This window comes from Rhinopithecus bieti, unplaced genomic scaffold (assembly GCF_001698545.2).
Source record: "Rhinopithecus bieti isolate Rb0 unplaced genomic scaffold, ASM169854v2 scaffold_48679, whole genome shotgun sequence".
Taxonomy (NCBI): domain Eukaryota; kingdom Metazoa; phylum Chordata; class Mammalia; order Primates; family Cercopithecidae; genus Rhinopithecus; species Rhinopithecus bieti.
Window position 1 is genome coordinate 176,007 of NW_016819378.1, and position 21,757 is coordinate 197,763.

A 21,757-nucleotide genomic window follows, 5' to 3' on the forward strand; every position below is an offset into this window, starting at 1 on the left:
AAAAAAAAAAAAAAAAAAAAAAAAACAAGAAAAGGTGGTGGAGTGAGGGGACAGGAAATGGAGATCCCCATACAGTGTAGGCAACTCAAGAAGTTTGACTGTAAAAAGAAAGACAGAGGAGGGGGCGCAGTGGCTCACGCCTGTTATCCCAGCGCTTTGGGAGGCTGAGGTGGGCGGATCACGAGGTCAGGAGTTCAAGACCAGCCTGGCCAACACAGTGAAACCCCATCTCTACTAAAAATACAAAAAAATTAGCTGGGCGTGTTGGTGGGCACCTGTAATCCCAACTACTTGGGAGGCTGAGGAGAATCCCTTAAACCTGGGAAGCAGAAGTTGCAGTGAGCTGAGATTGTGCCACTGCACTCCAGCCCAGGCAACAGTGCGAGACTCCATCTCAAAAAAAAAAAAAAAAAAAAAAGAAGAAGAAGAAGAAGAAGAAGAAGAAAGAGAGAGAGATATATATGGTGGCACCTGGAAAGCCCAGTAAGGGGAGGTTTGTCTAAAGACGGGAGAGACTTGGATATGTTTAAAAGTGAATGCGCAGAAGCCAACAAAAACAAGCTAAAGTGTAGGAGAGAGAGTTTCAGAGAAGGCAAAAAAGGGTGGATTCAAGCACTGAACACCAAATGAATGAATAAGTGAATAAATGGGTGAAATTAGTCACTATTTTGGAAGTGGGAAGGAAGAGTTGAGGGGTAGGGTTCTCCGTGTGTTGAAGTAAGGTAAACTAAGAAGGAAGATCACTGAGGGAGAAGCCCAGTACTAGCCACCCAACCCTCAGGGGAAGAGAGCTTGCTCTCTGATATCACCAGTGGGGAGGGGCATTCGCTCCTTAATCCACCTCTCCAAACCCAAACAGAAAGCCTCACATTGTGCAATGGAGAAGCTGAGAGAAGGGGAAAAGAGGAGTGGTCAGGTAAGGCAGAAGTAGAAGTGCGGGTTTTAAAGTGCTGGGAATCCAGGGAAAGTCAGTTCCTACCTTCCACCAGGGAGAAGCTGACATCAGCCCCCTATCTACCTGTCATAGCATCTTGTATTACTTGTCCATTGTCCCTGATTCAATTGTAATTATTAAGTTTATTGTGTCATTAGTTAAGGTCTGTCTCTCCTTAAGCTCCAAAAGGGCTCATTCCCTTCTCTCATCTCCAGTGCCTGACACTGCTCCTTTCACGCAGGAGGCGCTCAATCAATCCTTGTTAAAAGCATAAATGAGGCCGGGCGCGGTGGCTCAAGCCTGTAATCCCAGCACTTTGGGAGGCCGAGGCCGGTGGATCACCTGAGGTCAGGAGTTCTAGACGAGCCTGGCCAACATGATGAAACCCCGTCTCTACTAAAAGTACAAAAACTAGCCGGGCATAGTGACAGGCGCCTGTAATCCCAGCTACTCAGGGGGCTGAGACAGGAGAATTACTTGAACCTAGGGGCAGAGGTTGCAGTGAGCCAAGATCACACTATCACACTCCAACCTGGGGACAAGAACAAGACTTTGTCTCAAAAAAAAAAAAAAAGCACGACTGAACCCACACACTAAAGTAGCTCCCGCCTCAAGAGGCTTGTGTATACAGGACAGTATCAAGGCTTCTCAGCTCCCAAAATTGTGTCCTGGATTGGGAGGGTGGTGATATTTTAACTCTCAATCCCTCTGTGTTTCTCCCACTTTGTCTTTCTTTCTAATTTGGTCTTGCTATTTATTTGGCTTTCTGTTTCTCTGTCACCATGTCTCTCTGAGTCTGCACAGGAAGCACTCAGCTATGGTCTGAGGTGATTGGTAACGGAAACATTGATGCTTGTGTAAATTTAATAAAGAATAACACACATTTTTGTCTTTGTCATTAACCTTGTGTCTCCCTGTTCCTGTCTCGAACCTGATTCTTTCTTCTTATCTCCTTCCTGTGTCCAGCTCAAGACTCCCACCACCACCCAGGACCAACTCCTGCCCCTGAATCTTCTGATGGGCCCCACAAGGTACTTGGAGGAAGACTACTGGCCTGGGTCATCTCCTCTAATTTCCTGCCTTGCCGGCCATGCAGCCCTGCTGACCACATCCTCTCTCACGTTACTTACATACTTCCTCACCAGACACCACCAGGAGTTCTCAGCCCCCAAAACCTGTCACTGATCCTCACCAGGCTGTCTGCTCTACCTTCTCCCCCCACTCAAGGGCTCCCGTCCTCACCTCCCTGCAACACTGCTCCTAGAACCATGTCTCTCTAGCTGGAGACAGCCAGGCCTGTTCCCTTCTGGGTCTCCAGTGTCCCTTTTTCCCGCAGGTGACAGTGCTGGCTACAATGCTGTCCAGCCGGTGGTGGCCAAGTTCCTGGGGGAGCCTAGGGCTGGGCCCCCGAAGCCCTTCTCGGGGATCCCAGCTCTGTGCCCTCTATGCCTTTGCTTATACTGGGGCAGATGGCCGGCAAGTGTCTCTGGCTGAAGGGGACAGGTTTCTATTGCTTCGAAAGACCAACTCCGACTGGTGGTTGGCAAGACGCCTAGAAGCTCCCTCCACCTCTCGACCCATCTTTGTCCCAGCGGCCTATATGACAGAGGAATCCATCCCTTCCCAGAGTCCAACTACTGCCATCCCCAGCCAATTGCTCTGGACTCCTGGTGAGTAAATGCTAAGCCCTCCTCCTTCACCTTCCTACCTCCCCTCACCTTCCTACCTCCCTGGCTTCTGAGAATTATTGGGAGGACCCCCCTCCCTCAAGCTTCTACTAACTATATTCTCTTGTTTTTCTTTGATCAGCCTACCTCTCACCCCCGCCATGGCATCCTCATCCCACTGCCTGTCCTCCTAGTCCCAAGGCTTCTAGGTCTCATGCCATTTTCCACATCCTGCCTCTGCCCTCCTTGTCTTCCCTGTGAGCTCCCAAGATGGGGGACCCAGTTACAACAACACCTCTGATCATCTGCCACCCACTCTCCCCTTTTCTGTTTCAAGGGCCAAAGTTGTTTCATGGTTCCCTGGAGGAGTTGTCTCAGGCCCTCCCAAGCAGGGCTCAGGCTAGTTTGGAGCAGCCTCCTCCACTTCCCCCCAAAATGTATAGGAGCGTCAGCATTGACAGTCTGAGGCCCTGCCTTCTGAAGACTTTCCAGGAAGGACCAGGTGGAAGATCCCTCTCCCGGGAAGACTTGCCGTCAGAAGCCAGTGCCAGCACAGTGAGTCACAGCTCTTCTGAGCTGGGCCCTGTTCTAGGCACAAGACAGACAGCACCCCTGCCTTCGAGGGACTCCCCTGGGGATGACAAACACAAAAATAAATAAATAAGATAACCCTTGGTACTACTGATAAATCTACAAAGGCGATTTAATGTGGTGGAGAGTGGCTGGGGTGTTGCAGGGAGGCATCTGTGAGGTGACGGCATTCAGTTGACTCTGAACCAGGAGGAGAAAGAGGCAGCTGAGAGGCAAACTGGGTAGGAGGTGAGAAGGGATAGCAGGTACCAAAGCCCCGGAGGGGACAGGGAACAGGGAGCAGTGGAGGCACTGAAAGGCCAGCCCTGTGTTCTTCCTTCCTCCAGACTCCTAGCCCGGGGCAGGGTTTTTTGTGTTCTGCTTGCCTGTGAGGCCACAGCAGGTCTCCTCTAGAGATGTGACTTGCTCAGCCCTTCCCTCTCTTTCTTAACAGTGGGTGGAAAGGGGCTCCTCCTGCCTTCTGTAGACCCTTCTCTGTCCTCTTTTACCTTGCAGGATATGAGGGTAGAGCACCCCCTTCAGCATTCCCCCCCACCCCCCGCGTACACACACAAAAAGCCTGTTCCCCTTTCCTGTGGCCCTGAGGTGGGGTGGGGTGGGGAGGCGGGAAGTTGGCAACAGGAAGTGAGGAGAAGAGCAAAGAAAACTGTGAGAGAGAGAATTTTTAAAAAGCAGCTGGGGCCTGGGGTTTCTCCCCCAGTACCTGGGTCACCTCAGCCTGGAGCTGGCGGTGAGAAGACGATGGGGAGGGAGTAGGAGGTGGGAAGGCCAAGAGAAGCATGGGAAGGGAAACCGGCAGAATGACCACCTCCTTCTTCCCCTTTTCTGGCAGGCAGGCCCCAGCCCCTCATGTCAGAGCCCCCTGTGTACTGTAACCTGGTGGACCTTCGCCGCTGTCCCCGGTCCCCACCCCCAGGCCCTGCATGCCCCCCGCTGCAGAGGCTGGATGCCTGGGAGCAGTACCTGGACCCCAACTCCGGACGCTGCTTCTACATCAATTCACTGACTGGCTGCAAGTCCTGGAAGCCCCCGCGCCGCAGTCGCGGCAAGATGGTGAGACCTTACCTCCTGCTTCTCCACTGTCCCCTCAAGCTCTTCCTTCCCCTACTGAACCTCAAGGTAGTGTGTTTTCTCTCTGGGGCTCTCAGAAGATCAGAAGAATCAGCCAAGTATAAGAAGGGTGTGGAGGTGGCATCTGGATGCAGCTTTATTTCCTCCTCCCCTAACCCAGAACCCTGGCTCCATGGAGGGGACACAGACCCTGAAGAGGAACAATGATGTCCTGCAATGTCAGGCAAAGGGCTTCGGATCTGACACAGGGACCCCAGAACCGCTTGACCCACAGGTAAGATTCCCCCCATTTCCCAATCACATGCAGAAAAAGCCAGCTTGTTATGACTTTCTGTTTTGTGTAAAACATTCTCCATTCCCCACCACGACCCCTGCCTCTCACCCACATCCCACCCCTCTTCCCCCTTCAGCCAGGGATCCCTGAGTCAAGGGTTTCCCCACCTGCTTCTCTAATCCTCTCCCCTAGGGTTCACTCAGCCTCAGCCAACGCACCTCGCAGCTTGATCCTCCAGCCTTGCAGCCCCCTCGACCTCTGCCGCAGCTCCTGGAAGACCCCCATGTGAATCTCCCATTTCTTTGTGAATGCCAAGATCCTCCCTGCCCCCCCCCCCCCCCCCCCAATTCCTGCTCCTCAAAAACATCTTCCTCTTTCTGAATATCCTCTTACCCAGCCCTCCCTCAGCAACTTTAAGGGACTTCACTCCTGGGAGACCCCCTAGGGAAAGCCGTGGCCACTGTGGAGGACGCAGGGTGACTTACAGATACCATTCCCTCCACTTCCCAGGAGGTGGAAAAGTCGGGTCTGCTCAACATGACCAAGATTGCCCAAGGGGGGCGCAAGCTCAGGTAAGAACCCGGAATACAGCTAGGGCCTGGGTTGTCAACTCCGTAGGGTAGAGCAGGGTGTTGGAAGAGCACCCTCCCCGTGTAATTCTAGAATGACCTTTTCACTACCACTACCTCCCCTCTCTGCCCCCGTAGGAAGAACTGGGGCCCGTCTTGGGTGGTGTTAACCGGTAACAGCCTGGTGTTCTACCGAGAGCCACCGCCGACAGCGCCCTCCTCTGGTTGGGTGAGTGTGAGCTAGGGGAGCCGGAGGGGTGAGGGTGCTGCCTCCGCCTCACGCCAATGTGGGGCGCGGCAGCGCGGAGGGCGGTGCAGAGGAAGGTAAAGAAGTGAGGAAGCCTCCCACCTCCTCACAGTCCACCGGGGAGAGGGAAGCATTGAAGGAAACAGCACCGTGGCCTCAGTTTCCTCCCTCATTGTCAGGGGCCAGCGGGTAGCCGGCCCGAAAGCAGCGTGGACCTGCGCGGGGCGGCCCTGGCGCACGGCCGCCACCTGTCCAGCCGCCGCAACGTCCTGCACGTGAGCGCCCTCCTGCGCGTCTCCAAGGCCCCACCCGACCCGAGGGCGCCCCCAATCTCCCGCGCAGGCCTCCCACTAGGTCTCCCTGCTTTTTATACTCCTCCCCGTTGACCCGAACGTTTCCCCGCCTGGCCCTCAGATCCGCACGGTCCCTGGCCACGAGTTCCTGCTGCAGTCCGACCACGAGACAGAGCTGCGAGCCTGGCACCGCGCTCTGCGGACTGTCATCGAGCGGCTGGTTAGAGGGGTGGAGGCTGGGAGGGAGGCTCGGGCCGGCCGGGACCGAGGGAGTGGGGTAGGAACTATAGGAATCAGGGGCGGTGGGGGCAGGGTGGGCTCGGTGGAGAGCCCTGGCCCGGGCGGGGCTGGGACGTGGGCCCCTGGCAATGGGTCAGAGTCCAGCTAGAGGTGCAGATTTCTCTCCTCTCTCACCTTCTACACGGCCCTCCCCGGGTCTAGGATCGGGAGAACCCCCTGGAGCTGCGTCTGTCGGGCTCTGGACCCGCGGAGCTGGCGGAGCTGAGCGCCGGGGAGGACGAAGAAGAGGAGTCGGAGGCGGTGTCCAAACCACTGCTGCGCCTCAGCAGCCGCCGGAGCTCCAGTGAGGCGCGGGCCGGGGAGGGAGGGTCCGGGAGCGCAGCGAGGCTCCTGGGCGCTCACGCCCGGCTCCACCTGCCTCCTGCAGTTCGGGGCCCCGAAGGCACCGAGCAGAACCGCGTGCGCAACAAACTAAAGCGGCTCATCGCAAAGAGACCGCCCTTACAAAGCCTGCAGGAGCGGGGTCTGCTCCGAGGTGAGGGGGCTGGGCCAGGTTCCTGGATAAGAAAACTCCAGCGAGGCTCAGAGTAGAGCTTCCCAGAACTAGACCACAGCCTTCTGTGACTACTGCTTTCCCACTACCCCAGATTCTTTAGAGGAGAAGCCGGGAAGACGTGTACCCCTTTGTCAGATTGTTTGAAGCAGGGGAAGGGGGTGGAGTGTATTTCCTTGCCCAAGCCTGGCACAGACAGCCAGGAGGACCAGCCTCACTTAAGGATAAAGACCTATGCTGAAAAGAGCTCCCGTGAGTGACGCTGGCACTGGCTTCCCGCCTCACTCTGCCTCCCCAGACCAGGTGTTCGGCTGCCAATTGGAATCACTCTGCCAGCGGGAAGGAGACACGGTGCCCAGCTTTGTGCGGCTCTGCATTGCTGCTGTGGATAAAAGAGGTCATTTTCTCAGAGACCCCAGAATTCTCTTCCAACAGGCTAAGGCGTAGAATTTTCTGCCTCCCCCATTCTACCTAGTCTTCCTACTGCCCTTTTTCCCTCCACCCTTATATTCCTCACCACACACACTTTTAAGCAGCAGTCCTCATCTACTCCTCCCTCATCTCCCAGGTCTGGATGTGGATGGCATTTATCGGGTGAGCGGGAACTTGGCAGTGGTCCAGAAACTTCGCTTTCTGGTGGACAGAGGTGAGAAGTTTTGTGGGCCAGTGGTTGTACTAAGAATGTGTTGCCTGAGAACCATGGGCGATTCTACATGAGGAAGCTGGCAGAGCAGAGAAACCGTCAGGCTGGAAGTGCATGTCTTAGCTCCTGATCTCTTCTCATTCATGTTGCAGAGCGTGCGGTCACCTCCGATGGGAGGTATGTGTTCCCCGAACAGCCAGGACAAGGTACTTACATGGAAGACCCCTCAAATCCCTAAAACTTCCACATATCCTCTTTGCTTCCCATGTATACCCCCATGTACCACTCCTGGGAGGGTTGTCCTCATCCCCACCTTAGCTACTTTGCCCCACTGCAGACCCTCTAGGCATTCCTATAGTCTACTTTGACTGGATTTCTCCAGAACTTCTAATCTCTCAGTCTCTAGATCTTTCTGACCTTTCATGAGCCCTGAAGCCCCTATACCTCCTTCTCCCTCCAGAAGGTCGGTTAGATTTGGACAGTACTGAGTGGGATGACATTCATGTGGTCACCGGAGCCCTGAAGCTTTTTCTCCGGGAGCTGCCCCAGCCTCTGGTGCCACCACTGCTGCTGCCCCATTTCCGTGCTGCCCTTGGTAAGGATTGGAGCTTTGGAAATAACCCTTGATATGGGGGACACGGGTGGTAAATAATAGAATAGAGGTTCCCTTATACTCTTCTTTCCCATTCTGACCTTAGAGATGGAAAATAACATTCAACTCAGGTGCCTACTCCAGGTGCTTTTTTGTGAATGTTTAGAGGGCTGAACTGAAAAGAATTATGAGGTAATAGTTGGGCTATGTGAAAAAGAAAGCTGTGCTAGATTTATGATGTCTTCCATGCCTGTAGGAAAGAGCAGTGAATTTATCCACCCTGTCCTAGCACCTTCCCTAACCTCACTACCATGCCTTTCCCATTACTCTCTCTTTCTAGCACTCTCCGAATCAGAGCAGTGCCTCTCTCAGATACAAGAATTAATAGGCTCAATGCCAAAACCCAACCGTGACACTCTACGGTACCTCCTGGAGCATTTATGCAGGTCAGGAAGACTGAACCTCTTTGTTCATGCTGGGGAAAGGTGGAGTGGGGAATGCCACAGGGACTCTGTGCAGGTGGAGTGAAGGTAGGGAAGCACCTAAGTTTAATGGGCAGGTGAGGAAACAGGCAACCTCTGTGCAAGAGCATATTACCAGGGTCAAAGCCTTTTTTTTTTATTTTTTTTATTTTTGAGACAGAATCTTGCTCTGTCACCCAGGCTGGAGTGCAGTGGTGCAGTTTTAGCTCACTGCAACCTCTGTCTCCCGGGTTCAAACGATTCTCCTGCCTCAGCCTCCCTAGTAGCTGTGATTACAGGCGCCTGCCACCGCGCCCAGCTAATTTTTGTATTTTTAGTAGAGACGGGGTTTCACCATGTTGGCCAGGCTGGTCTTAAACTCCTGACCTCAGGTGATTTACCCACCTCAGCCTCCCAAAGTGCTGGGATTACAGGTGTGAGCCACCACGCCCATCAAAGCCTTTAGGTCAAAACTTAAAGATCAGCATCAAGTGGGGAAATGGAACCAAGATGCTGTGAAAGAAATAAGGGAAATCTTGCCTCTCCCTTCCCTCTGCCTCTTTGTCTCCCATTGGGACCTTGCTGATGGCTTCCTTGGTTGAACTGGGCCTGGGCAGTGACTTCTGAGAGGGGATGGCCATTTGAATTAAAGACTCCCAAACCGTGAGCAGATAGAACTCTTGCAGCAGTCCCTAAAGCCAGAAGAGGCAGTTGTATCTTCAGGTTGTATCCTGAAGGTTTCTCCACTGGTCCATCTTCATTCCCCTTGTGTCTCCTTGTTTTTTTTTGTCACCACGTGGAGGAATCCCAGAGTGGCCTCTTCCCTGCTCAGACCTTTGAAGGGTTAGATTGCTATGAAGTGGCAAGCTGCTGCCATATATCCCCTTCCTTGGCCTTTGCCCACAGGGTGATAGCACACTCAGATAAGAATCGCATGACTCCCCACAACCTGGGAATTGTGTTTGGACCAACCCTGTTTCGGCCAGAGCAGGAGACATCTGACCCAGCAGCCCATGCTCTCTACCCAGGGCAGCTGGTCCAGCTGATGCTCACCAACTTCACCAGCCTCTTCCCCTGACCCAGGGAAGGAAGAAGAGAAAACCTATTTCCAGTCATCTCTGGTGGTGAGAGGCTGGTGTTCTGTTTTGAGGACATCCCTTTAAATTTCCCAAATGACTGTCTCCATCTTCATGAGTGTGACTTGAGGGGTTGGGATGGGTGAGGGAGCTTCTCTAAAGAGGAAAGTGAGTGGATTAACCCCTGCTTCTCTTCTTGTTCCCTGTTATAATTCCTCCCCAACATAATAACACAAAAAGTGGCATGTTGGTTGTTTTTTTTTTCTGATGCAGTTCCTTTATTATCAGGAAACAGTGTCATTATCAAATTTCTCCTCAAAACATATACAGACTATACACAGCCCCCAGCCCATACCTCCCATCCCTGAGGCATCTTGTGCAGGGAACTGCAGCTGCCCCAATTTTTCTGGAAGGATAGAGACCCCTTAGGAAATGCAATCTGTGACGGATGAGATTCCCTACTCTTTAGGCACTAGAGTTGAGGAATTGTGTTTCCCCAGGCAAGGATCTCAGTAAGACACTCATATTGCCCACAGCCATGTTGGGGGGCCCAGAGGGAGATGGGGTATGTCCAGAGCTGCCCCCCTGATCATGGGAAGGAGGAGGACTCAGTCCCTGGGCCTCATCCAGAATAGCCACAAAGTCCAGCTGAGTGTTGTCAAGATCAAGAGAGTCCAGAGGGTTACATACCTGTCCTTCGGGAGGAGGGTACAAGGCAGGACCCCCTCCTAACCTGCCCACCTCAGGATGGCCACAGCTGGGGTTTGTGCCTCCCACTTTGAGGGGCCCATAGCAAGTGGGCAATGGGGGCAGAAGTCGAGGTGGTGCTGCTGCCCTATGGGAAGCCCTGTTTGCCCCCACTACAAAATTTTCATGGCATGGTGAAGGGGTGGGATAGGAGCCTGACTTGTGATTGGGCAAGTTGGGTCCAAAGCCAGGTCCGTATGTGGTCACCGGAGCTTTAGCAGGGCTTGGGCTAACCTGGGAACCCCCCAGAAACTTGGGACTCTGGTAAGAAGGTTCCTGGGCTGAGGCATCTTCCCTGCCCCCACCCTCCCACAGCAGCTCCTGTTGAGACTGAACATAATTACACACAAGCTGAGCCTTGAGCTGCCCTGTGGAATGGGTGGGGGAATCAAAGTCCAGGCAAGGCCTGGGTTCTGAAGGAAGATAATCAGGGGGTGGCTGGGTATAGGGGCCTGACTGGAGATACTGGGGAGGAGGGGGCTGGGGGTAATGGGAAAAGAGAGGCTGTGGATGTGGGGGCCCCTCACTGGGGTGGGCATTGAGACAGGGTGCCAGTCCTGTGGAGTCAGACCCTACTGGGCACCCCTGTTCCGGCTTGACTTGCACTTGTCCATAATGTTCAAGTCGAGGACACTGGCTGTAGGCTCCACCTAGAGCCTTGGGGCCTGGGTACAGCCCAGAGTGGGAAGGGAACTCACCCCATGTTTCTTGGGTGGGGTCATGATATAAGGCCTGCTGGGGACAGGGGTTGGGGCCATAGTTGGTGGGTGGATCAGGCCCAAGAGGCAGAGAGCCTGGACCCCTCGCTCCATAAGGCTCAGCTGCTGCCCCTTCAGGTCCCCCAAATCCCAGAGTATCAGCAGGTGGGAAGTCCATATAGGGGTTCAGACCACTGCCCATTATGGAGGTCCCAACTTCTGGCTCTTCCTGTAGCCCTCTAGTATCCATGGCAGCATTCTCAGTGATGCTGGGGGACTGTGGTGAGTAGACAGAGGTTGGGAGGTAAGGATCGAAGTTCTGTCCTCCCCCTGCCACAGTGGGTGGTGTATGGACACAGCCCAGGCTCTTGAACCTCTGGACTCTAGCTGGAGCAGGATGGTCAGCAGCCCGGGCTGGGTCACTGGCCCTCCGGGTGACCCCTGCATTGGGGTTGTATCCTGGATACTCGGCTCGGCTTCTCCAAGGAGGCATGGGAAGACCTCCTATCCGATCCAGGCTGGATGCTGCAGTGGGCGGAGTACCACCCCCTCTGACTGAAGCATATCTTGCCCGGAGCAGGTAGTGCTGAGCAGGCATAAGGCCAGGCAGGGAGGATGCTCCATTCTCTGGTGGGGAGCCAGGGGGAAAAGGAGAGGCCAGGGAGGAGCGGCGGCTGACAGTATAGGCAGAGCTGATGCTGCTGGAGCTGCTGCTGCGGCGGTCAAGAGAGACTGGGGGGCCCACGCGGCGGGACACAGGGGTACCTGCAAGTGATGGGGAAAAAAGGTAGGATGGTCAAGGAGTCTCTAAATCTCACCCTGCCTCTTCCATGCAACAGCCTTGTCCTAGATTCCCAGGGATAAGCTCATTATCCCTAACCAGTCAGTTCTGTCTCCTACTTCTTCCATGTCTATTCTGTTTCTGGGTTACCAAAGATTCAGGGTTGCTATGAACAGTTGTGCAGGTTGTATGCTGCACAATCCTAGGGAACAGCATTCGCATCATAGCCTTTGCATACTTGTTTGTTTATTTTGTTTTGTTTGAGACGGAGTTTCGCTCTTGTTGCCCAAGCTGGAGTGCAATGGCACAATCTCAGCTCACTGCAACCTCCTTCTCCCAGGTTCACGTGATTCTCCTGCCTCAGCTTCCTGAGTAGCTGGGATTACAGGTGCCCGCCACCATGTCTGGCTAGCCTTTGTGTATTTGTACATCACAACTATTTTCTGATAAACGGAAAGTGTATTGAGGAAGGAGATCTTTTTCTAATTATACAAAAGTGCCATGTGGCAGTCCTCAAGGGTGACTTCCTCCTCTCAACCTCAGGGCAGGTCCAGATCTCACCTTAGCCACACCTCCCACACCCAGGTCTCACCAGTGTGGGACAAGCTGGGCAGTTTGAGACCCCGGGTCCCTATTGGCCGGAGTTGATGCAGCTGGTCCAGCCTGAGGTTCTCAAGGCGGCGAAGAGTGGATAGACCAGTGCCAGCAATGCAAGGCCCCTCGTCCAAGCTGGAGAGGTCTTCAGTGCTGCCCCCCGCATTGCCAGCCATTTCTACACCGCTGTCTGTATTGGCTGCACTGCCTGCCGGGGAGTGGTCACTGCTGCAGGATGACTGGGCCCCAGGACTTGGCTGTGGCTTCTGTGGAGAAGATGAGGTCTGAGGGCAACACCCTTCCCCACAGCTCCTTCAACTTGATGAGTGGCTGAAGCCTGTGTCCCAGTGACTGCTGGGGTTCCAAGGAAGTTTGTAAGTGTAGAAAGGACTAAGCAGGTAAGAGATAGGGGAGCAAACTGAATGTGAGACGTTTGATGAGAAGAACTTAGGCTGGAGCACGGACTGGCTGGACTCAAATTCTTGCTCTTAGTTCTATGACCTTGGGCTATTTCTCTATGCCTGAGTTTCTTCATCTGAAAATGGGACAAGTGAGTCCCTTTCTCATGAAGTTGCTGTGAGGAGTACATGAAATTATACATGTAAAAGCCTTGGAACATATACTAAGTGCTATTTAAGCAAGAGTTTGGGTTGGATGCATTGGCTCATCCCAGCACTGTGGGAAGCGGAGGTGGGAGGATCGCTTGAGGCCGGGAGTTTGAGACCAGCCTGGTCAACATAGCGAGACTCCATCTCTACAAAAGAAGAAAAATTAGCCAGGCATGATGGTGTGTGCCTGTAGTGATCACTTGAGCCCAGAAGTTCAAGGCTGCAGTGAGCTATGATTATGCCACTACACTCCAGCCTGGGTGACAGAGCAAGACCCTGTCAGAAAGAAAGAGAGAAAGAGAGAGAGAGAGAGAAAGGAAGGAAGGAAAGAAGGAAGGAAGGAAGGAAGGAGAGAGAGAAAGATTCTAGAATCTCTAGATTTGGGGAAGCCCAAAGAGCAACACTAAGACAAGAGACAGGCAGACTGGTCACAGAAGAGTGATTTCTATAGGAGGGGATGGATGGGTTGGGAAGTAACTAGAAAGACGTCCACAGGGTGGGCTGGGGTATGGAAGTGAGGGTTGCCTGGGCTCTCTCACCATGGCACCCTCTGGCAGAGTCAGTCTGTTCTCCTCCCTGATGGGACCTCCTTCCCGCTCCCTCTTGGGCTCCACTGTAGAAATGGATGGTGCCCGAGGCAGGGGGCCATCCCCACGATGCCGTTTGGTCACATGGGCGTCAGGACCATGCACTGTCTTGACATGTTTTCGCAGCGAGCTGGGATCTGTATAGCGTTTGGTGCAGCCAGGGAGCTTACACACATACGGCTTCTGTTGAGTGCAGAGTGGAGACAAAGGCAAATGGATCAAAGTGGAAGAATGCAGAAGAAATGGGAAAAAGTGATGACAACACGGGGGACAGGGGAAGAGCACACAGCACCAAAGGAAGTAAGGAGGGTTGAGGCCTGGGGTGGGAGTCAAAGATGCAGAGATTAAGTGGAGGGTTAGGAAAACTGACAGCCTGGGAAAGATGAGGAGGTGAACCCAAGGCTGTGAGGTCCCATAAATCCAGGGGATGGAGGGATCAGGGGTCTGCTCTAGACAGCATATTTTAGGTTAGCCCTTTGGCTGGTTAGAGGTTAGAGGTAGGAGGAGGAGTGGTTAAGTGGAAATTCTGGGTTTCAGAAAAGCCTTTTCTGGGCAAATTATGTGGGGAGAGGGACTCACCTCTGTGGAGTGGGTGCTGGGCTAAGGGATTTCTTATGGGGCAATCTCTCTGGTAGGTAGCTTCTCAAGAGGGGAGGGTCTCTTAGTTGGGGCATTCACCTCATTGGAGTGGGTCCGATTCTGGTGCTTGGCTCGGTCACTGGCATTGCTGAAGGCTTTACTGCAGCCCTCATGCTCACACATGTATGGCTTCTCACCCGTGTGTGACCGCAGGTGCGTCTTCAGGTTTTCGAGGCGTGAATATGACTTCCGGCACCCTTCAAACTGGGGGACATGCGGGGTTCAAAGGATAGTTCTCAGACAGAGGACATGGAGATGGAAGGAATCCTCAGTCTCCAAAAGGACACACATCAGAGAATATAACTCAAGATGAAAGGCACTGGGGCTTTGAGAGAATTCCCAAAACTAGGGGACAAGGGCAGGTAAGAACTTGGGGAAGGGAAGCAGTTGGAGGCACTCTCCCTTTGGGAATATAAAGATGCTAGAGCATCTTCTGACCAAGCCAGGGCAGATTTCCCTGCATAGAGATCTTACGCCGTCCCAAGATGGGGTCATCTTGGGGGAACGGGCTGTTGTCCTTGATGCAGGGTTTATCCATTAGGCAGAGTAATAGGCACAGTAATGAAGGCCGACACTTTAAGAGGCCCACGAACATGTTTTAATGTCTTTTTTTTTTTAATTTTTTTTTTGAGACGGAGTTTTGCTCTGTCGCCCAGGCTGGAGTACAGTGGCATCATCTCGGCTCACTGCAACCTCCATCTCCCAGGTTCAAGTGATTCTTCTGCCTCAGCCTCCCGAGTAGCTGGGATTACAGGCACACGCCACCACGCTCAGCTAATTTTTATATTTTTAGTAGAGAAAGTGTTTCAACATATTGGCCAGGCTGGTCTCGAACTCCTGACCTTGTGTTCTGCCCGGCTCAGCCTCCCAAAGTGCTGGGATTACAGGTGTGAGCCACTGCTCCCGGCCTGTTTTCTCTTTGTTTGTTTGTTTGTTTGTTTGTTTTGAGACAGAGTCTCACTCTGTCGCCCAGGCTGGAGTGCGGTGGCATGATCTCGGCTCACTGCGATCTCCGCCTCCTGGGTTCAAGCGATTCTCCTGCCTCAGCCTCCCGAGTAGTTGGGATTACAGGCGGCCAACACTACGCCCAGCTAATTTTTTGTATTTTTAGTAGAGATGGGGTTTCGCCATGTTGGTCAGGCTTGTCTCAAACTCCTAACCTTGTGATTTGCCCGCCTCGGCCTCCCAAAGTGCTGGGATTACAGGCATGAGCCACTGTGCCCAGCCCGGCCTGTTTAATTTCTTTTAAAATCAAGCAGGAAAAAAATGAGCTTTTATATCCAAGAGTGTTTTAATATATATCATTATATTCATCTTTATGCCAGCACAGTCACACAAACATTATTTTTAATATTTGTTTATAGAAGAAAGGACTTACAAAAGCAAAAGTCTGCCTTGGGCCCTATCTTGAAGGAGAGCCCCGATTTAGGAAGAGACCCTGGACTTGGGACCCTGGTGCCTCACCGTGCACTTGTGTGGCTTCTCGCCAGTGTGTCTGCGCATGTGCACCACCAGCATGTACTGGGCTTTGAAGGGCCTCAGCTCCCTGGAGCAGCCCCCCCAGTGGCACACGAACTCCTTCCGCTCCCCGTGGATGTGCTCGCTGTTGATATGCTGAGGGAGAAGATACAAAGGCTCTCCGAGGCTCCGCCATGCCCCCAAGGTCCAGAACAGACCTTCCCTCCACTCCCTGTTCCTCTTCCACGACTCCACCTCAAGGAGGAAGAGGCAGGAACAATATCATATCTCACATCTCAGGTCTTCCAGCTCCCTAAGGCAAAGTTACAACTTCTGAGCTTCTGCCTACCCAACTGAGCATTCAACCTCAGTCTCCTCTGACCTCCTGCCCTCAGCCAGATTCTACCATGTCCCACTCAGAATCTCCTCAAGTTTCTAAAGTTTCCGGTTAGCCATTCCTGTTACCCCCTGGGGCTCACGTGCACCAGCTGCTCTTGGGAATCAAATTCCTGGCTGCAGCCATCCCAACGGCAGTCAGTCTCATACACAGATTCAGGCTCACGCTTCTCCTCTCTCTCAAGGTCCTCTCGCCCATCCAGCATCCCCAACAGGGAATCCTAGGGCAAGATAGGCAATCTTAGGGTCACTTGGGTGACAGCTTTAGTTTTGCTCAGGTCCTAGAGGTAAAGCTCCCGCCCATCCCCTTACCTGTATGCCTGTGGAGTTGGGGCTGGACATACCACCTTCCAAGGGCTCCTCCCGGCACTTGCCAACCAGCATGTCCAGCTCAGACTTCAGCTTCCCCAGGGGAAGAGGTGACGGTGATGAGGGTGGAAGTCAGCAGAAGGAAGAGTAAACCAAGCCAGGTCTTCCTGCCCTAAGTGCCCCCACCCAAGCAGCTGGAACCTTCTGGGTTTGGAAGGGACTTCCTTCTCAGACTACACTGGTGAATGGGATGGGCAAAAGATCCCATTTGGAAGTGTCTGACTCAACTGCAAGGAGTGAACCCCAGCACCCACACTTCTTTACTTTTCTAGTACTGAAAACTTATAACCCTTGTCCTTCCTTCACCTTTCCCCTACAGAATCCACCACCCACCCACCCTGAGCTAAGGGAAATCAGGTAGCAATATGGGGACTCTCACCTGGCAAGTTGGGAGGGGTCCCCGGGACTGAGGGTGTGGGATCATCCCACCCCGGACGGAGTCATGGGGACCACAAGGCTGGACTCCGAAGGAAGGTGAGGGCCCTTTTTGGTGATTCATCTGGGCTGGGAATCCCAGAGACGGGCTAAGGAGGAGAGAAGGCAGTTATTTAAGACAATCTGGAAGTCTCAGGAGGGATTGGGCTATTTGGAGGATTTCTGGAAGACTTGGGATTTGAAGTGGTTGAGGCAGTCCCAGGGAAGTACTGAGGAGGGTTGTCCTTGAAATGACAAGGATTCAAATAGGGTCAGGTGGTTTGAGGGCTTGAGACTTTTAATGGACTTGGGTAGGGGCTTTAGGGGCCTCTTGGCCCGGGGCTGACTGCACCTCATGGTGCTGATGGAGAGATGGCCATAAGAGCCTCCTGGAGATGTGCATCGCGAGTTGATGAAAGCTACGAGGGAGCTGGGTGAAGTGCGGATAACCGTCTGCAAGTCCAGGCTGGCGTCCGACAGAGGTGAAATGGACAGTGCCCGCTTCTTGGTCAACTTGACTGCACTCCGGGAAGAAGAAAAGAGTGGGCCTGGGGCAGGAGACAGGGGAGATGGATATGGTAAAGGGGCATGTCTCTCCACACACCTAACCTATAGGTCCTGACTTGGCAAAACCAATGAGACTTGAATCTGCTTTGCCCTACTGATCCTATGTGTGACTTTTTTTTTTTTTTTGAGACAGAGAGAGAGTCATGCTCTGTCACCCAGGCTGGAGGGCAGTGGTGCCATCTTGCCTCACTGCAACCTCCGCATCCCGGGTTCAAGTGATTCTCCTGCCTCAGCCTCCCCTGTAACCAGGATTATAGGCGCACACCACCATGCCCGGCTAATTTTTGTATTGTTAATAGAGATGGGGTTTCACCATGTTGGCCTGGCTGGTCTTGAACTCCTGACCTCAAGCAATCTTCCTGCCACAGCCTCCCCCTAAAATGCTGGGATTACAGGCGTGAGCCACCACGCCCAGCCCCATCTGTGATTTCTTTTTTTTTTTTTTTGAGACGGAGTCTTGCTCTGCCGCCCAGGCTGGAGTGCAGTGGCCGGCTCTCAGCTCACTGCAAGCTCCGCCTCCTGGGTTCACGCCATTCTCCTGTCTCAGCCTCCCGAGTAGCTGGGACTACAGGCGCCCGCCTCGTCGCCCGGCTAGTTTTTTGTATTTTTTAGTAGAGACGGGGTTTCACCGTATTAGCCAGGATGGTCTCGATCTCCTGACCTCGTGATCCGCCCGTCTCGGCCTCCCAAAGTGCTGGGATTACAGGCTTGAGCCACCGCGCCCGGCCATCTGTGATTTCTTGATCACATCAAGCTCTGACGCCTCACATCTCCAAACATCTCCTCCTCCAAGTGAGATCCCCTGCCCTCCCACTTTCTCTTTCAGAACAAGTCAGAGAGGGGCAGAAAGGGAAGAGGTGTTGCCTGAGTCCTCACCCTCGGTGCAGCTGTTGGTCTCTCTGGCTGGCCCATAACTGTGGGGGCCGGACATGAGGTTAGCTTGGTGGCAGAAGGGCAGGCCAGACAGTCCTAGAAAAAAGAGACAGCTGGAATGGGAATGGAGGACATGTAAGCCTTACTTTAAAACCCCAGGCAGGACCTGATCCCAGGATTCCAGGTCCATATGACATGGGGCCTCAAATCTTGTAGACAGGAAACTGGCATGGGGTGGGGATGGGCCCAAGTGGGAGATCTGCCAAATCCTCAAGGCCCAGGAATTGGTATATACACTGACCTTCTGTCCCCACACTGGGGGCCCCCTGACTGGGGAGGGGCCGGAGACAGCAGGGCTCGCCATAGCTACTGACTGGTGGTGGGGTCATCGAGTTGAACATGGCGTCTCAGAGGAGGGTGTGGGGACACTGCAGAAAGGGAAGGTAGTTATGAAGGTGGAGGCAAATAGAGACGGTCAGACAGCAGTCTCAGGCACTGAACCCTGGGCAGAGCATCCCTGGTGTCCCCAGCCCCTCTAAGACATGGGCCACGGAAATCGAGTTGAAAAGAGCATCACTGGGCCAGGCACGGTGGCTCACATCTGTAATCCCAACATTCTGAGAGACTGAAGTGGGCGAATCACCTGAGGTCAGTTCAAGACCAGCCTGACCAACATAGTGAAACCCCCGTCTCTAATACAAAAATTAGCCGGACATGATGGCGGGTGCCTGTAATCCCAGCTATTCGGAAGGCTGAGGCAGGAGAATTGCTTGAACCGGGAGACGGAGGTTGCAGTGAGCCGAGATGGCACTACTGCACTCCAGCCTGGGTGACAGAGTGAGACTCCGTCTAAAAAAAAAAAAAAAAAAAAAAGGCGTCACTCAGCCAGGCAGGGGGTAAGGGGAAATGTCCCAGAGAGGCAGAGGCAGTCTTATAGTCTGTGTAGTCTGGGGATCTTCTTGGGAACTGGTGGGAGCTTTGCCTGTGTGGTCTGTGTGTAGAGGGCATGTTTTGGACTAATTGTGCCTATATTAACTTCAAGTGATTTTAGTAACATGGGCCCTCTAATTCTTCTTGTTCTAACCCTGGGCCGGCTTTGAGGGGTGGGATGGAAGAACACGTGTGATGAATCTGACTTCAAGCACTGGGCCGCTCTGCTTGAGCCTGTTTCCCCTTCTCATACCCCTCTTCGGGGACAGCCCGTGTACAATCTCTGCAGTGTCCAGCAGAGGGAGCCCTAGCCACAGTCCCGACAGAGAGGCAGGTGGGGCCAGGAGGCAGCACAAGCGATCTGCCCTCTTCTTTTAGGCAGAAAACTCTGTAGAGGAGGAGGTAAGGTTGCTGAGGGGTCTCCTGGGTCTGTTGGGTACAAAGGTGAAAGCTGGTGTTATTCTGGGGTAGTTTAAATCGGGTCCAACTAATCTTTTGGTCTCTGTTTTGGGGAACAGGAAAGGAAGCATGAGGGGAGACTTGAGAATAAAAAAACAATGTCGTCGTTATAAAAGAGCAGCGAGGAAGAAGGTGCTGCGGTTCGTTTTTCTCCTCAAACTCCAGTTTTGATTCCATCCCGGGTTTTCCGGTCTCCTGAGAATGAGGGTGGGGTGGGGCGGGGTGGGGTGGAGAACCACCGGGAGCGGGCCGGGCCGGCCGGCGCGGTGGGTGATCCCGGGATGCTGGGATTTAGGGTGAGGGCGGGGTGAGATGGGGAGCGGAACCCGGACCCCGCGACCCAGTCCGAGCCCGGCAGCCTGGGCTGTACCCTTCCTAACTCCTCCTTTTCCAGCCGAGATGCAGATCCCGCATCCAAGACCTCCCAACTCGACCTTGGCACTAATGTTGGGGGCGGGGGGCACAGCTGGCTGGCAGCTGGATGGGGGCGACACTTCTCCCGCCTCCTTCCCTCTATGACTCACCCAGGGGAAGGAGGCAAGTTCGCAAATAATCCCCCAAACACTAGAGACTCCCCCAAACTTGCCTACTCAGTCATCTTACTGCCCAGCCGCCGAAGAGCCTCCAAGGAAATGGGGCGACATCCCTCCTCGCCCACGCGTGCCACAGCCCACCCACATCTCCCCTTCAGACTAGTAAAAGGAAAATGTTGCCAACTTTTTTAGCTTCGGTAAAGTTTTTCTGGGGTGTGAGAGTTCGGGATGGGACAGGGAGCTCTAGGGTTCCCCTGCCGGAGCCCCAAACCATCTTCGGTGTCTCCCTGTTTTCCAGCGTCCCCTCGCACCCCGCTCCCCAACTCCCAGGAGTCGGCTCCGCCCCCGTACTCCCGGTCCCGCCTTCCCCGCCCCCGTGCCTCCTCGGCCCACCCAAGTCGCCGCCGCAGGCACTGGCTGCAGACGACTCTGCTCCCCCCGCCCGCCCCGGGAGCCCAGTCGAGCGAGCCGTAGGGGTGGGGGCTGAGGGGCGGGACACATTCTTCCTCCTCTCAGCGCATCCGGAAAGCAGGCAGTGGCGCCCAGGGGGGCACTACTGGAGAGTGGGGGGGTTCCCGTTGATGAGGTGAGAAAGGGAGAAGAATCCAGAAAGTATGAGGGAGAGAAAGGAGAGAAAGTGACTGGGTCGATAAAATTAGGTGTGTATGGGGAGGAGGAGGGGTCAGGACACCTTAGGTTCCTGGTTATCGCAGCTGGCTTCCCAAGGGTTAACCCCTCCAGACCCCCGGGAACCCCCTGGTGACGTCAAGGGCGGGGATGCCAGGGAGATAATGGTGGAGGGGGAGAGGTCTCTGGACCCCGCCCCCTAGGGAAAACCACCCTTATTCCGACCCTTACATCTCCCCCGGGAAACCGCCCGCCTTCTCCCGCTACTGGAACTTAAAGACCTATCCTAGAAGACCACAGCTGTCCAGAACCCTAAAACCCTCAGTCCCCAGGCTCTACGGGGTCCCCTTTCCCTAATCCTGTCCCGAAAGCTAGCTGCCCAGGGCTGATTGTTTCGGGGTCATGGGGCCTGAAAGAGGATTCAGAGCGGGGAGCAAGGGCAGGCAGGGTGGTCTGAGCCAGAGGAGGGGCCTCGATCCCCAGCTCCCGTTTGGGCGGGGGGCCAACGGGGATACACAGGCTGGCAGTGGCCAGTGGTCCCGCCCAGCCCCGGTAGGGGTCTCCCTGCCGCTGGCTCCCGCTGCCCCGGTGGTCTTAAGGTCAGTGGGTCAGGACAAGGTCTCCCCGGCTCCTCCTGAGCGCCTTGCCCACAGGCCTTGGGACTCAGGAGTCCAAAATTGCCTGGGGTCATTCTAGGGCCTTCACTAGACCTTGGACAGCCCCCACTCCCAGACCCCTTCCTAGTCCAGAAGACACTCCTTTCCCCCAAAATACAAGCATCCACTGGCACATCTGTCACAAGACAGGTCAAGGATTCAAGCCTGGCTGGCCCCTAGTACTGTTGCCTTCCACACACCCGTCCCCACCCCACCTGGAGCTCCCTCCTTTGCAGTCCCCTCCTTTCAGGAACACTGACATCTTTCTGCCCCACGCGCAGACACACACCTGGAGTTCCCTCTCTACAACGCAGACCTCCAACTAGCCATCCCTCCAGCCTCTTCAGCTCAACCGCATGAAAGTGAGATATTTCTAATATATGGGAGAGGCGGAGACAAAGACCCACGGTTCCCTGAGACAGAGATACACAGACTGACAGAAGAAAAAAGGGAAGAAAAAGAAGATTCAGAGAAAGATACAAGTGATAAATTTGGAGTTTCTAATGTCTCACTCCAGACTCTCCCACCCCTATTTTGCCTCTGTGTCCCGGGTCTGGGATAAGTCCCTAGGAAGCTGAGCATCCCCTCAGGCCCCTCCCCACTGCTCCCA

At 54.1% G+C, this 21,757-nt stretch overlaps 3 protein-coding genes and 2 long non-coding RNA genes across 7 annotated transcripts; 4 read left to right on the forward strand and 1 right to left on the reverse strand.

Moving 5' to 3' along the window:
- Positions 1–2,059: 2,059 nt before the first annotated feature.
- On the forward strand, positions 2,060–3,135 carry LOC108519689 (rho GTPase-activating protein 9-like). The gene is made up of 2 exons (XM_017858862.1): positions 2,060–2,604; positions 3,045–3,135. The coding sequence occupies exons 1-2, from the start codon at positions 2,289–2,291 to the stop codon at positions 3,065–3,067; spliced, it is 339 nt and encodes a 112-aa protein (XP_017714351.1). The 5' UTR covers positions 2,060–2,288; the 3' UTR covers positions 3,068–3,135.
- A 667-nt stretch (positions 3,136–3,802) lies between these two features.
- On the forward strand, positions 3,803–9,479 carry LOC108519688 (rho GTPase-activating protein 9). Of its 3 annotated transcripts, XM_017858861.1 has the most exons (16): positions 3,803–3,922; positions 4,025–4,245; positions 4,424–4,537; positions 4,730–4,822; positions 5,048–5,109; positions 5,245–5,335; positions 5,533–5,628; positions 5,768–5,866; positions 6,088–6,229; positions 6,314–6,421; positions 6,738–6,836; positions 7,008–7,085; positions 7,235–7,288; positions 7,543–7,677; positions 8,015–8,120; positions 9,042–9,479. In XM_017858861.1, exons 2-16 carry the CDS (start codon positions 4,042–4,044, stop codon positions 9,211–9,213), a joined length of 1,653 nt encoding a protein of 550 aa, XP_017714350.1. In that variant the 5' UTR covers positions 3,803–3,922; positions 4,025–4,041; the 3' UTR covers positions 9,214–9,479. The 3 variants fall into 3 exon arrangements, with proteins under 3 accessions (XP_017714350.1, XP_017714349.1, XP_017714348.1); XM_017858860.1 differs by having other exon boundaries at positions 6,088–6,421; XM_017858859.1 differs by having other exon boundaries at positions 3,841–3,922; positions 4,341–4,537; positions 6,088–6,421.
- GLI1 (GLI family zinc finger 1) lies at positions 9,466–18,545 on the reverse strand. Its single transcript, XM_017858858.1, has 11 exons — positions 18,244–18,545; positions 17,946–18,038; positions 16,855–17,050; positions 16,468–16,612; positions 16,032–16,121; positions 15,803–15,940; positions 15,330–15,479; positions 13,905–14,069; positions 13,179–13,409; positions 12,030–12,297; positions 9,466–11,421 (listed from the first exon to the last, which is right to left on the reverse strand). The coding sequence occupies exons 1-11, from the start codon at positions 18,341–18,343 to the stop codon at positions 9,677–9,679; spliced, it is 3,321 nt and encodes a 1,106-aa protein (XP_017714347.1). The 5' UTR covers positions 18,344–18,545; the 3' UTR covers positions 9,466–9,676.
- Positions 13,317–15,321, forward strand: LOC108519691 (uncharacterized). Its single transcript, XR_001882691.1, has 3 exons — positions 13,317–13,526; positions 14,019–14,227; positions 15,230–15,321. It is a non-coding gene; the product is annotated as an uncharacterized LOC108519691 (long non-coding RNA).
- A 324-nt stretch (positions 18,546–18,869) lies between the features above and the next one.
- LOC108519690 (uncharacterized) lies at positions 18,870–20,037 on the forward strand. The gene is made up of 3 exons (XR_001882690.1): positions 18,870–19,274; positions 19,391–19,463; positions 19,726–20,037. It is a non-coding gene; the product is annotated as an uncharacterized LOC108519690 (long non-coding RNA).
- Positions 20,038–21,757: the final 1,720 nt, after the last annotated feature.

Coding starts and splice junctions, on each gene's coding strand:
- LOC108519689 (XM_017858862.1), top strand. CDS start 2,289: ATGCTGTCCAGCCGGTGGTGGCCAAGTTCCTGGGGGAGCCTAGGGCTG. Junction 2,605..3,044: donor CCAATTGCTCTGGACTCCTG/GTGAGTAAATGC, acceptor CAAAATGTATAG/GAGCGTCAGCATTGACAGTC.
- LOC108519688 (XM_017858859.1), top strand. CDS start 4,116: ATGCCCCCCGCTGCAGAGGCTGGATGCCTGGGAGCAGTACCTGGACCC. Junction 5,867..6,087: donor GGACTGTCATCGAGCGGCTG/GTTAGAGGGGTG, acceptor CCCCGGGTCTAG/GATCGGGAGAACCCCCTGGA. Junction 8,121..9,041: donor CTCCTGGAGCATTTATGCAG/GTCAGGAAGACT, acceptor CTTTGCCCACAG/GGTGATAGCACACTCAGATA.
- GLI1 (XM_017858858.1), bottom strand. CDS start 18,343: ATGTTCAACTCGATGACCCCACCACCAGTCAGTAGCTATGGCGAGCCC. Junction 15,941..16,031: donor CCAACTCCACAGGCATACAG/GTAAGGGGATGG, acceptor ATCTTGCCCTAG/GATTCCCTGTTGGGGATGCT. Junction 15,480..15,802: donor CCCAAGAGCAGCTGGTGCAC/GTGAGCCCCAGG, acceptor CTTCTCCCTCAG/CATATCAACAGCGAGCACAT.